The sequence below is a fragment of the Tribolium madens genome, unplaced genomic scaffold (assembly GCF_015345945.1).
Source record: "Tribolium madens isolate multiple individuals breed KSU strain unplaced genomic scaffold, Tmad_KSU_1.1 Scaffold_71;HRSCAF=194;Tcas5.2_LG6, whole genome shotgun sequence".
NCBI classification, from domain to species: domain Eukaryota; kingdom Metazoa; phylum Arthropoda; class Insecta; order Coleoptera; family Tenebrionidae; genus Tribolium; species Tribolium madens.
The window spans coordinates 3,938,779-3,951,167 of record NW_025401041.1 but is presented as its reverse complement, the minus strand read 5'-3'; the positions used below and the strand labels follow the sequence as shown (position 1 = coordinate 3,951,167).

Below are 12,389 nucleotides of genomic sequence, written 5' to 3'. Positions count from 1 at the left end.
AACTACTTGCATGGCCTCCTAGGACGAGTCATAGGTAACAAAATTAAAAAAAGATCTGTGATCCGAATCAAATATTATAACAACAATCAGTAAGTATTAAAATAAGTCTTATTGAAGAATCATATATCACAATTGTGAGACGAAAACAAGAATAAAATCAAATAAAACACTTAATAAAAAAACGTTTCAATAATGAAATGCACAGCACTCCGAATTATATTTCCTATACTCCTTAAAAAAGATGGTTGATTTACTTGTAAATTATTTTCAAACTGTGTAACAGGTCTCACATACCCATCAGTCCTTGGCCTAGACCACAGATTCCTCAAATCTTCAATTTCCTGTTTCTTAGACCCAATAACCGGTCTTTAAAGAAGAAATTGTAAAACAATCAAATTATTGTATACAATTTTTTACAATTTTTCATTTTAATGTGCATCAAGTAGGTTGTGCAAGTCTAAATGCATCTTTAATTTAAAGCCCAACTCACACAAAAAATGTCAATAATGAAAAAACATCAATATTGACAAAAATCTTTAAGTTTGCTACCCTACGCTGTTAATTTTAATTATTTTTTGTTACCTGGAGTACACATTTATTTGAAAAAATAATTTTTAGGGAAGATTGAAATTGACAGTTTGAATTTTCGCATGGTTGCCACCTTAACATGATCCCTTTCAACGACTACTTCGATGCACATTAATATAGAAACGAGTTATATCTCTGACATACCTTGCAACACCTTTCAGATAACAATCACGATTTAGGACACTCTGGAAGTCATCAATTGTTTCAACTTGTGTGACTGTCTTATGTTTCTGACACACTAATGGGATTTTACGATTTATTGAGCCTTGTTTTAGGAGACATTTTTTCACGCCGTTCCAAATCTACAAATAATGTAATGAATGTGAAATCCCCATTTCTCAACTCACTTGGGACCTCCCCGCCAACAAACTCATATTCCCCATGATGTAAAACCCATTCCTGGCCCTTGACAACGCCACACAAATGCGATTTTCGGTCCCCAAAAACCCAATTTTATCACTACGGACCAGCGATAACAAAACAATTTCAGCCTCTTGTCCTTGAAACCCATCCAAAGTCGACACTTTGACCCCTTCAAGACACTCTTGACCCTTCACCAACTTCTCAATTTCCTTCATTTGGGCCAAATACGTCGCTAGAATAACAACATCCTCTGGTTTGTAACCATTCAAAATTAAATATCGCGCCAAAAGTGTCAAAAAAATCGCCTCGTGACTGTTCTTCTTCGTTGTGAAATTACAGGTTTCTTCTTTTTGTTTATGATCAATGAAAAAAACGTTTTTCACGACTCCGTGAATCCCCGGACGATGCAAAACCGATTCGTGGTCTTTCAAAAACGGATAAATTTTCACTCTGAGCAAGTCGGAGATTTCCGGTCGCATCCGATGTTGGATATCAAGTTGGTAACACTGTATCCCGTTCAAAACCATGCGTTCGAATAAACTCACACTCAAGTGGTAGTTTTTAGAGATTTTGTTGTCAGCAGTGAGAGGTTGGAGTTGTTGGTGGTCCCCTAACAAAATCAAGTGTTGACATTTATCGGTCAGTGCTGCCACAACATGCGCCTCCAGAACCTCCGCAGCCTCCTCAACTATAACAATGGGGCACTCCAACCTCTCCAAAAAGTCTTTCCAACGGGAGGCTATACTCGTCGTCATGCCAATAACAAGCGACTGTTGCATTACCCCCAAAAATTCCTCTCGTTTTCTCCGTCGCTCCCCCTCAGTCGCCAAGTTGAACTTTTTCAATTTTTCACTCTTTGATTGGCCCCCAACTCGCACCAGTTTTGTGGTGAATGGAATTAGGCCTTCAAGAAATTGGTCAAGGGCGTCGTTTTTGTGCGAAATGACCAACATTGGGGTGTTTTTGTACCACAAATGCGAGTTTTGTAGTATCGTAGCGGCGATTTTCACCCCCAAATGGGTCTTACCGGTCCCCGGAGGGCCCTGAATCACCACGAATTCGCGCGTTAGGGCGGCTGTGAACGCTCGCATTTGAGCGGGGTTCAAGTCGAGGAGAGGGTAGCCCCATTTTGATAGAGCTTCAGGGGTGAAGCTCCGTCCGGCGATGAAGAAACGTGAATTGGGGTTGAGATACCGGGGGCTGTACACGGACGTGTCACAATGGACGATATATCGCTCCATGGGGAAGTTTGTCACAGGGAGGCTTTTCAAGGCACTTAAAACGTTAAAATAGGGGTCAAAATATTGGCTACATTCGGCCATTGTGTAACCTTGAGACAAGTTAAGGTCTCTAGGATAAACATCAATCAACTCAATGATGATTTGGGACGATTCTGATAATTTTTGGACCACTTTTGCTTGAAACATTTGATCGAAGTTATTTTTCGTGAAAAGGAGAAGTGAACCGTTCATGAATTTTTTAGAGTCGTCATCGTTAACGACTATTTCAATTTTGAGGCACTCTTCATTGCGTCTTGTCTTATCTTTAAAGATTCTCACATTTCGGTAAATATCTATCACTTTTGTTGATTCTCTTGAACGATAACTCTCGATACCTTCGCGCAAATTTGCTATAAAATCCTCACGTAAAAGCCAAAATTGGACATCCAAATAATGCTCAACATTGTGAAACTTTCCCCGAATAATATTTTTTTGGATGTTGTTGCTCTTGCCCAAAATTTCTTCATGGCTCGGGTAGATGCTCACGTTGCGGAAATTGGATACAATATCATCCAGTAACACCATATTCTTAGAAATTAAACATAATAATTTGTTTGTGAACAATTCATCACTTACCATAATAATTACTCGAAATTGTTACTATTTCTTAGGTTATGTGCAATTGTCATTGTCAATTGTTTCTAACCTCAAAAATTATTTCTAGTAAATAATTATTATTATTCAAGTAAAATGGCTCTTGCATTAACAACAATGTTGTTATTAAGAGTACGACATGCTGCTAGTATAATTCTTTGAGATTTTATACCCATTTGAAATGGAAAACTTCTGGAATATGTAGTTGGCGGTAGAATAACTGGTTAGCTGAAAAGTTAAAGTTTTTAGGGAGATTGTGATAAATGGGATACTCACAGTAGGGTCATTGAGAGTCAGTCCTGCTAAATTACCTAAATTAGGCAATGCTGCCATTTTCACACCTTGTAGAAAATAAACTTAAACAAATCGATCAAACTTCAGATATTTTATTAACAACATTTAAGCTTAATATAATTAATTCAGACTTTGAATCAGAGAACACACCCGAAATATTGCAATAGGAACGCTTCAAATTAATTAAAGAAAAATTAATCCTGTGTATCCCTAACAATTGCACAAATAAAAAATAATAAACTCAATATGACCAAAAATAAAATAAAATTCGATACTCTCTCACTTAATCAGTGCTTTAAAAACGAAAATTAAAAGTATCCTTCTTGTTCCCATCAAAATCAAACAAATGTCCAGTCGTTGAGCCGTTGTAGCACTCGCTACTTGTAAATTTGAACGTGAAAGATTCCTCAGGATCGTTCAAATTCAAATTCTCCATGAAACAAAAGTTTGGTTTATATTCTTCAGTTGAACAACCTGCTTGTGGCTCAAAGATATCATGTTTGCGTTTCAGTGCCGTGCCACGGGACATTGTCGAAATGACTTTTTTGGGACGCGAAGTTAAGCTCAAGAAGTGGTTTTCCAACTCGAAGGGGTCGCTTTGCAGGAAGGTGCGCTGTGAAACAAACCAAAAATTTTTATTAGATCAGTCTCTAATACAAACATTACAAACCAATGAGGCGAAAAACAAAAAACTACAAGAAATAAGCATAAAAAATTGCCAATTTAAAAATAAAACTTTCTAAAGGCTAATTTTTTTTCCATCACTTAGAAAATTTGCAAGTCCAAGGCCAAAACTTCGACGTCTGGAACAAAAATCACGACTTTTAAGCTCAGAATTTTGACTTCCAAGAGTAGGACCTTGTATACGAAACAAAACAAAACAAAAACAACTTGATACACTTTACGGATAAGGAAGATAAATAAATACAAACCTTATCAGATTCCTCCTCTTGTTCTTCCGGTGTTGACGTGGAAACCTCCACCATGTATCTCTTGTCAATATCAATCTCTTGTTTATTATTAAACCCCGACAAATCAACGTTAATTTTTTTATTCATTTCGTAGACAACTTTTCCATCGTTTCTTTTTTCAATAACGGCTGGTTTAATTCCATTTTCGTCCACTTTAGCTCTGCTGTAATTAAGTTTCCTGTTTGGGGGCGTCTGGAAGACCCAACTGGATGGAGGCACGTAGGAGAATTTCATCGGGAAATTCTCCTTCTCCTCCTCACTATAGACTCGTTTCCTACTCAACGACATATTCCTCCCGACTTGCCCCGTCAAAACTCTATTAATCAATTCAATGTCTTCCTGAATTTTCCTCTTATATTCTTTCAAATCGGGCAATTCGACAGCCCCTAATTGTCTGAATAATGTAGCCCCGAATTCGTCATCCGAGTCGGACACCTCTCGTTCAAACTTCTTCGCAAATTTACTTTTAATTTCGCGAAAAAGACTCCGATCTGAATCCAAGACAAAGTTGTTGAAATACCCTGAGACTGTGACCGGTTGGTTATTCTTCTTAGAGAGTCTCCACGAACGGCGCAACTTCGGGGGGTTCAAAGGGGCACGGTGTTCATGTTCCGGCGAGGCTAGAATTGGGATTAAACCGGAAATAAACCACTTTGGGAGCACTTACGCGACGTGGAACATTTAACCCCTTCCGAGAGAAAGCCAGGTAAAAGCTGCGAAAAGAAAACCCGATTTAATTCACCTACCACAAAAACCGTTAAGATTTGATTTTGGAGGCGGCAAAACTCAAAAGGAACTACTCACTGTCAGTCTTTCGGCGGTAATATTTGATTTTTTGGAACGAAGTGCAAAATCTCGTCGTTCGGACGAATAACGGCGCCAATTCGACACACGAGACTCCAGGGGGTGTCTAACTTGGCTTCTCCCCATTCTTCTTCCACCACAAAAAACCAAAAACACACAAAAATTAATTTAATTTAATTGACAGGTGACAGGTGAGAAAAACGCGGCGCGCGCATCGCCCAACACCGACTTGATTTGAAATAGAAACCGAAAATGGGGCCACTAGGCCCCCCATTTGCCGTCCATGCTTGAAACAAGACGCTTTTGATTCGATTTTCACCCAACACAACATTGTTTTCTACCAAAAACACCCAAAAAACAATTTGAGGAATGACAAGTGCGCGCGCATTGTCCAACACCGGCTTGATTTGTTGATTCAAAACAACAAAATGGGGCCACTGGAGCCCCCGATTTGCCGTCTGTGCTTGAAACAAGACGCCCTCGAGTCGATTTTTACCCAACACAATAAAACTACAATTGTGTACTCCGTCATGTTGGAGTTTTGCACCTCAGTACAGGTACCTAACCTCGAAATTTGATTAAATAAAATTACAAATATTTGGTTTAAGGCCGAAGTAGAGGATGGTTTACCGTCAACAATCTGCCACAAATGTGCCAAGTCACTTGTGGCATTCTACAAGTTTAAAAGACTCGCAATTGAGAATGATCTCAAACTCAGGAACAACCTAACATCAAAGAATGAAAATGGGGCGAGTCAAAGCACAATTGTAAAAAGCCCCAAAGCGAAAAAGACGCATCAGTGTGACGTTTGTGGGCTTTTTCTGAGCGGTCGGAGTAATCTGGTGCAGCATATGAAGGGGCACACGGGGGAGAAGCCTTTCAAGTGTGACAATTGTGAGAAGAAGTTTGCAAGAGTCGAGCATCTTAAAATACACAAGAGAATACACACTGGTGAAATTTAGTAAAATTGTCGATTTTTGTATCAAGTTTTTTTTAGGTGAGCGCCCCCATCAGTGCACAATTTGCTCCAAACGTTTCATCCAATATGCCACGCTTAACGCCCATTTGCGTACCCACAGTGGCGAACGCCCTTACATGTGCTCCGTCTGTGGCAAGTCTTTCAGCCAATCAAACAGTCTCACCTACCATATGAGGACTCACACGGGGGAAACCCCCTACAAGTGCAAACTGTGCGATAAGGGGTTTACCCATTCGGGCAACTTGAACAGTCACATGCGTTTCCACAATAATATAAGACCGTTTGAGTGCGAATTGTGTGGAATGAAGTTCGTAACAAGCTCACATCTAGCAGTTCATATTAAAAGACATTTGGGGGAAAAACCGCACAAGTGCAAAGTGTGCAATAAGGGATTTGTGAGGAGCGAACATTTGAAAGACCATTTGGTCATACATTCAGGGGAAAGACCGCATGTTTGCAGTGTGTGTCTCAAGGGGTACACGCAGAGTAGCCACCTGACCCGCCATATGAAAACACACAAACCGTCAAATACAGAAACCTGTAGTTAATCTAAATATAATAGTGACATAACAATGAATAAAATGGATGACTAATCCACAACATTCAGAGCTAATAATTTTTCTTTCTAATTTAATTGTTGTGTCCAATACAGGAACCTGTAATTAATTTATTTATATTTTTGTGGCATTGACATGTTATGAATAAAATTTCATTTTAATTTAATCATTTCTATGACCACATTGTCCCATCAATGACCATTTCCAGTATGACTAATCCACATTATATTTTTTTTTCTAATTTAATTGTTACGCCCAGTTCATAAGCGTACGTCATTAAAAAATATATTTGCCGACTTTCAGACCCTTATACAAAACCAAGATTTTTGTATTAAAGTTATTAATATGTGGGAATCGCCACTGAAGACTTTTCAATTGCGTTTTGGTTAAAATTTGAATCGAAACCGTTATGAAACGCCACTAGGTGCGCCGCCACTGCCTCTCGAGCAGGTGTGGTAAAGCAAGATGGCGGCTGTGCAAACACTGGTTTTGTTAGTTTTAGGTGTTTTTATAGAAAATTGTAAGTATAAATCTTTTATTTCGTTGTGATAACAATCTTATCAAGCATCTGTAACACGACCTACCGTAATTCGTTGAAAAATTTCCAAAATTATTGATTTTTTGATAAGATAAAAAGTAAACAAATGACGCTCACTTGTGTTTACTTCGATTGAAGTGAAATTATGTCAATAATTGAATTAATTAACCGGAATTAATTTTGCAGGTTTCGCACAAAGGTCCCCGACGATATCTTACATAACTCAAACCCAGATCAAGGATATTGGGGGTACAGTGGAGTTATCATGTTCGGTCCAGTACACAAACGATTATCCAGTGATCTGGATGAAAATCGACCCCAGGTCAAACGCCAACAGTTTGCCCATCTCCACAGGAAGTACGCTAATTCTGCACGAATCCAGATATTCGCTACGTTACGATGAGGTATTTGCGTGAAAACAATGATTAAAATGATCACAAAGTAAATTTGAAAATCTCAAAATCTGGTAACTTTAAGTTTTTAAGGTTGGTATTAGAAGCAGATATGCATTAGAAGAGATAAAATAAAAAAAATTCAACTAATGCATTGCATTTTGTTACTTGCCTTCAAGCATGCTTTATAACAAATGATTTATTTTTCACCAAGTGTAAGTTAGCGTTGACAATTCCCATGTCACTAAAATTTATCAGATACCAACTTGACAAATTAAATTAGAGGTAACATTTGTTATTCCAGGCGAGTTCGACTTACACTCTCCAGATTAAAGACATCCAAGAAACAGACGCCGGTTTTTATCACTGTCAAATCATCATTTCCCCCAGTAACAGGGTCTCAGCTGAGGTGGAATTGCAAGTGCGGCGCCCCCCATTCATTTCCGATAATTCGACCCGTTCAGTGGTCGTATCAGAGGGGCAAGGTAATGATTAATTAATTAACACAGTTTAAATTTCTTAATGTTGGTACAGCTGTTCAGATGGAGTGCTATGCTGGGGGCTACCCACCGCCGAGGATCTCCTGGAGGCGTGAAAACAACGCCATTTTGCCCACCGGTGGGTCTATCTACCGCGGCAACGTGATGAAAATTAAGCAAATCAAAAAAGAGGACCGCGGGACATATTATTGCGTCGCTGAGAATGGCGTCGGACGGGGGACTAAACGTAATATAGCCGTGGAGGTGGAGTTTGCGCCCGTCGTAACGGTGCCTCGGCCCCGCCTCGGACAAGCCCTCCAATACGACATGGATTTGGAATGTCACGTGGAGGCGTACCCGCCTCCCGCATTGACTTGGGTCAAGGACGAAGTCGCTTTATCCAACAACCAGCATTACAGTATTTCACATTTCGCTACAGCGGACGAATTTACCGACACCACTTTACGTGTGATAACAATTGAGAAGCGACAGTACGGACAGTATATTTGTAAAGCGTCGAATAAATTGGGGTCGGCAGAGGGCGTTGTTGAGTTGTTTGGTAAGTTAGAAGGCGTGTCCTTTGCATGCAGTAGTTATAGCCACGCCTCCTTGTAGAATCTGTCATCCCCGTGTGTCCTCCCGCTTGCGGCCAAGCCAGGTACGGCGATGCGGCCACCCTGTCGACAAGTACCGCCGCTCTGTGTTTGACGTTGCTGTTCGTCTTGTTTCGGTAAGTTTTGTTGCATCGTGTCGTTGTTGTGGAACGATGGGTGGGCGGCATTCTTGATGTTGATTGGTTGTTTCTTGCAGAGATTTCCACGCCCAACATTAATTATCCAGGCCTTGTGTGGTTGAATTCGAGTCCAAGCTCGACTTGCAACGCCGTCTTAATTTCAATTCTCACAACGACTTTGTTGTATTTGTTTTTTTAGTGAGGACCAAAAAACAGTGAGCAATATTTAATCGATAGTGTTAAGGTTTTTTACACGACATTTTGATACAATTCCATTTTTTTGTATATTTTATAGTTGACACACTCTGTAAATGTTTTATTTTTTTATTTTAATTTTTATTGCACGGTTGTGCGTAGTGTAAGGCCTAATAATTGTTCTTTGCCAAGAACAGCTCTAGTCAACAAATGACAGCTATTCTTGGTAACAACGTCAAATTTTATTTGTCCAATTCGTCCATTAAATTAATTTTTTGTCAAGGTTGTGTATTATTCAACAAGTAGAAACCACAATTTATTCAACCAATCATGATACAATATGTGTCACTCTTCAACAAATGGCACATTTCATATCTTATGATATATTATTCAACATTTTAATCTTGTTTTTCAAAACACACTGTATCTCTCGACAAGCAAATACGTAACTGTTTACTATGTTTTCACAAACGTTATGTCCATCGTTGTTTAAATTTAACGATTCCAACATCAGCGCCAAATCACTCGAAACACTAAAATTAGACCATGATTGTAAAAGATCGTTTAATTCGTTAATGTGCGTTTTTAAACAACTCGCGATCCGAATCACCGACTCCCTCCACGACGATTCGTTCACTTTTTTCTTTCCTTTTTTACCCTGTGTCGTTGGTTTCACCAAATCATTGCACAACAAACATATTAACGACGATACCGACAAAATCTAAAACATTCTTAATCAGACGAAAAACAAAAACAACTTTTGGAAATACCTCGACTATATTTACAACATACTCCATTGTTTCGCGCCTATAAACCAAATCCGAGTTTTTCTTTTCATCCTTCGTCCTGCTTTCAATCATCCCCATCATCACTTTCATCTTATCCTCAATTCTTTTCACTAACTCATCCCCTGAACAAACCTCGGACACCACTCCCAACAAAACCCGAAACATATTACCCACAATCTCAAAATGGGGCGTGTCCAATGCCACGTGAAGTCTCGAGGGGAGAGGCAAAGTGACCAAATTTTGACACAAAGAGGCGTATTTTTTATCTCTACTATCCTTACATAACTCCTCCCAATCCTTCAAAATAATATTCAGTCGTTCCATATACTTCGTTCTGACCCCATCTGATGACTTGACAATGTCCACAGCCGCTGATAATGACCACAAAACTGACGTTCGTAATTTTAGGAAAATTTTATTGTGGATGAAAAACTTTTTCATTTCTTCGTAATTTTCAGGCGGACCTTCGATACGTTCAGGGTCCCAACTCATGTAAACGCTAAGGTCGTGATTGTCTCTGTAGAGTGATTGGTTAGTTATGCCACGCCCCCTGGTGTACTACTCACCGCAACGCCTCCCAATCGATCTTATCATCTTTTGGTGATATGTCGATGTTGTACAGGGCGTCTAAATTCGTACATTCAACTAGACTCAATACTATTCTATCTATTGCTACTGTTGTATAGTGCATACTATTGTTCAGTCTTTCCCTAAAATCCATGAATTCATCCAGTTTTATAAATGAGCCGTATTTGTACGAAAATGTTATGTGATCCGAACTCTACAAATTTAATTGACAAAAAATCAAATTCATGACAAAACCTCAACTCACATCTTTGTAATTTGAAGAGAAGAATTTTAACGTGACATCAAACAAATTCAAACAGAGGGAATACAAACCGGTGGTTGATAATCTCGCACAATGAATGAAACCTAACGAATCTAATTGCAAATGTTTCGTATCTAAACTGTTGTACATGTTTTGCGCACCGAGACAACCGCCTGAAATCACTCAATTACCAAAAAAAAAATTGACAAAAACTGAATACATACCCACGGTATGATACAACCTCACACACAACAACTTTGCATGAAAATTACTAGGACTGTTCTTGAGCATATTCTCCAATAAGACAAGAGCGGCAACAATTGGTCCGGATTTACGTTCCGTTTGCGATAAATCGTACAAAACGTGCGCCGCCAACAGTGCATAGGGGTCAGAAGGACCCAAATCGGTCGACAGTAAATTAGTGCCGTAAGTTTGGTAACCGTGCTCGTAGTGAAGCGAAAATGCAGTAACTAAAGCTTTCAAATGGTCCGAAGTGAGATTACGATGGGCCCCACACAAACGGGACAATTGGAGGGCGCACAAGTGACGCTGCATCTGCTGTTCCTACAAAAATACAAGCGTAGCGAGTGCATTAATTTTTACATTTTTTCTTACCGATTGAGGCACACTTGTCGAACTGATCCCCACATCCTTGATAAGTCTCGTCGACAATTCTGCCTTTTTTTCAGCATCTAATAAATTCAAATAGAGACGTAAATCGGACACACAACAAGGTTTGTGCCCGAACTTTCGAAAATACTCGATAAATAATTCTATAGTTTCCCCCAGGACGTCACTAGTGTCAATATTACGTTTCATGAGGCGTGCACAAAGCTCAAACCGGGCTAAATATGGCCCCCTTAACAAAAACCCTAAAAATTATAAATAATAAAAATTAATTAGGAGGGTTTAAAGTACCATTATCGGCCCCATTTTCGACGATGCGGCAAATAAATTCGTGACATTTCTCCGGAGTGTCATCCACCGTTTCTAAATCATTCTCGGGGGCCCCATTATCATGATTGTTACTTTCGTGAGAGGGCTTGGCCTCCATTAGTGCAAAAACCGAGTTGATGTACTCCTTCCAAATATCCCATCTATCTACACTGGAAATTAAATCAAGTGAGCCCCAATTTTGCTCCTTGTCTCACCTTACCTCTCAATTAAAATCCCCTTGCACAATAAATTCACTTCATCCCACCATTTGAGGGGCACTAAATATTTCAATTTGTTGTGGGGTTGGTTACTACACGCTAGTTTAGTGCCAAGGGGGCCGTCTAGTATCGCCATAACCTCTTCATATTTTTCCTGAAGCTCCAAAACCATGATATACAATTGGACTTCCTGCTCAGCGTCGAGTTTTCCATCGACTATCAATTTTTCCATCATGCGTTCGGCAAGACTGAGCAATAAATTGCGTTTTTTGGGGTCGTTTTTTCCCTCACCGCGTGTTGCTTGCAAAATAATACTCATAACGGCCCAGCAATAGTACGGGGTTTTGGGTTTGTGCTTGTAGAGGGTCATTGCGGTCTTTTGTTGCGATTTGAAGTCAAAAACGCGCGCATACGACATAAATAAATGCGTGAAAAGTTCCTCATTTGTCGGCTCCAACTTCACTGCAGTCTCATACAATTTACAGATTTTTTCAACTAAAAGAAATACGTTATTTTCGAAGTGGCACACAAAAGACTCACGTTGTTGCAGTTCCCTGTAACACAGAGTCATCGCCTGGAGTGTGGCGTCGTCTGTGGGGCTTTCCGCAGTTAAGGCTTCCAGAATAGCCACCGCTTCCGACTCCTTGCCCATTCGATGCAAAGTGAGGGCTTTCAGTGCTTTCGCGCATAGCAAATTCGGAGTCTTTTTCAGTACTTTATCACACTCTTGGAGAGCTTTCTTGTTGTTGCCGATATCTAACCAATCTGAAACATAACCTCACTTTTGCAAAACACAATTGTGTGCAACTGGACGAATTTGTGCACGTCTTACGTGGGGGGTTAAGGGGGGG

At 39.7% G+C, this 12,389-nt stretch overlaps 4 protein-coding genes across 4 annotated transcripts in view; 2 read left to right on the top strand and 2 right to left on the bottom strand.

Annotated features, from left to right (window-relative positions):
- Positions 1-90: 90 nt before the first annotated feature.
- LOC123009132 overlaps positions 91-12,389 on the bottom strand; it is a 13,587-nt gene continuing 1,288 nt past the window's right edge. Inside the window, exons 2-16 of the mRNA XM_044405260.1 lie at positions 12,079-12,303; positions 11,541-12,033; positions 11,303-11,490; positions 11,000-11,256; positions 10,609-10,948; positions 10,388-10,557; positions 10,122-10,336; positions 9,538-10,072; positions 9,155-9,488; positions 8,443-8,725; positions 7,893-8,233; positions 4,052-4,710; positions 936-2,759; positions 733-890; positions 91-366 (exon numbers count right to left, since the gene is read on the bottom strand). Coding sequence (XP_044261195.1) covers positions 171-366; positions 733-890; positions 936-2,759; positions 4,052-4,710; positions 7,893-8,233; positions 8,443-8,725; positions 9,155-9,488; positions 9,538-10,072; positions 10,122-10,336; positions 10,388-10,557; positions 10,609-10,948; positions 11,000-11,256; positions 11,303-11,490; positions 11,541-12,033; positions 12,079-12,303 — 6,218 coding nt within the window. The 3' untranslated portion in view covers positions 91-170. The remainder of the gene's footprint in view (positions 367-732; positions 891-935; positions 2,760-4,051; positions 4,711-7,892; positions 8,234-8,442; positions 8,726-9,154; positions 9,489-9,537; positions 10,073-10,121; positions 10,337-10,387; positions 10,558-10,608; positions 10,949-10,999; positions 11,257-11,302; positions 11,491-11,540; positions 12,034-12,078; positions 12,304-12,389) is intronic.
- Positions 3,196-5,207, bottom strand: LOC123009254. Its single transcript, XM_044405440.1, has 4 exons — positions 4,895-5,207; positions 4,758-4,803; positions 4,052-4,710; positions 3,196-3,732 (listed from the first exon to the last, which is right to left on the bottom strand). Exons 1-4 carry the CDS (start codon positions 5,018-5,020, stop codon positions 3,415-3,417), a joined length of 1,149 nt encoding a protein of 382 aa, XP_044261375.1. The 5' UTR covers positions 5,021-5,207; the 3' UTR covers positions 3,196-3,414.
- On the top strand, positions 5,074-6,596 carry LOC123009258 (zinc finger protein 239-like). The gene is made up of 3 exons (XM_044405445.1): positions 5,074-5,451; positions 5,503-5,845; positions 5,892-6,596. Exons 1-3 carry the CDS (start codon positions 5,323-5,325, stop codon positions 6,419-6,421), a joined length of 1,002 nt encoding a protein of 333 aa, XP_044261380.1. The 5' UTR covers positions 5,074-5,322; the 3' UTR covers positions 6,422-6,596.
- LOC123009256 (lachesin) lies at positions 6,804-9,049 on the top strand. Its single transcript, XM_044405442.1, has 6 exons — positions 6,804-6,950; positions 7,155-7,372; positions 7,665-7,845; positions 7,895-8,398; positions 8,455-8,569; positions 8,650-9,049. The coding sequence occupies exons 1-6, from the start codon at positions 6,896-6,898 to the stop codon at positions 8,669-8,671; spliced, it is 1,095 nt and encodes a 364-aa protein (XP_044261377.1). The 5' UTR covers positions 6,804-6,895; the 3' UTR covers positions 8,672-9,049.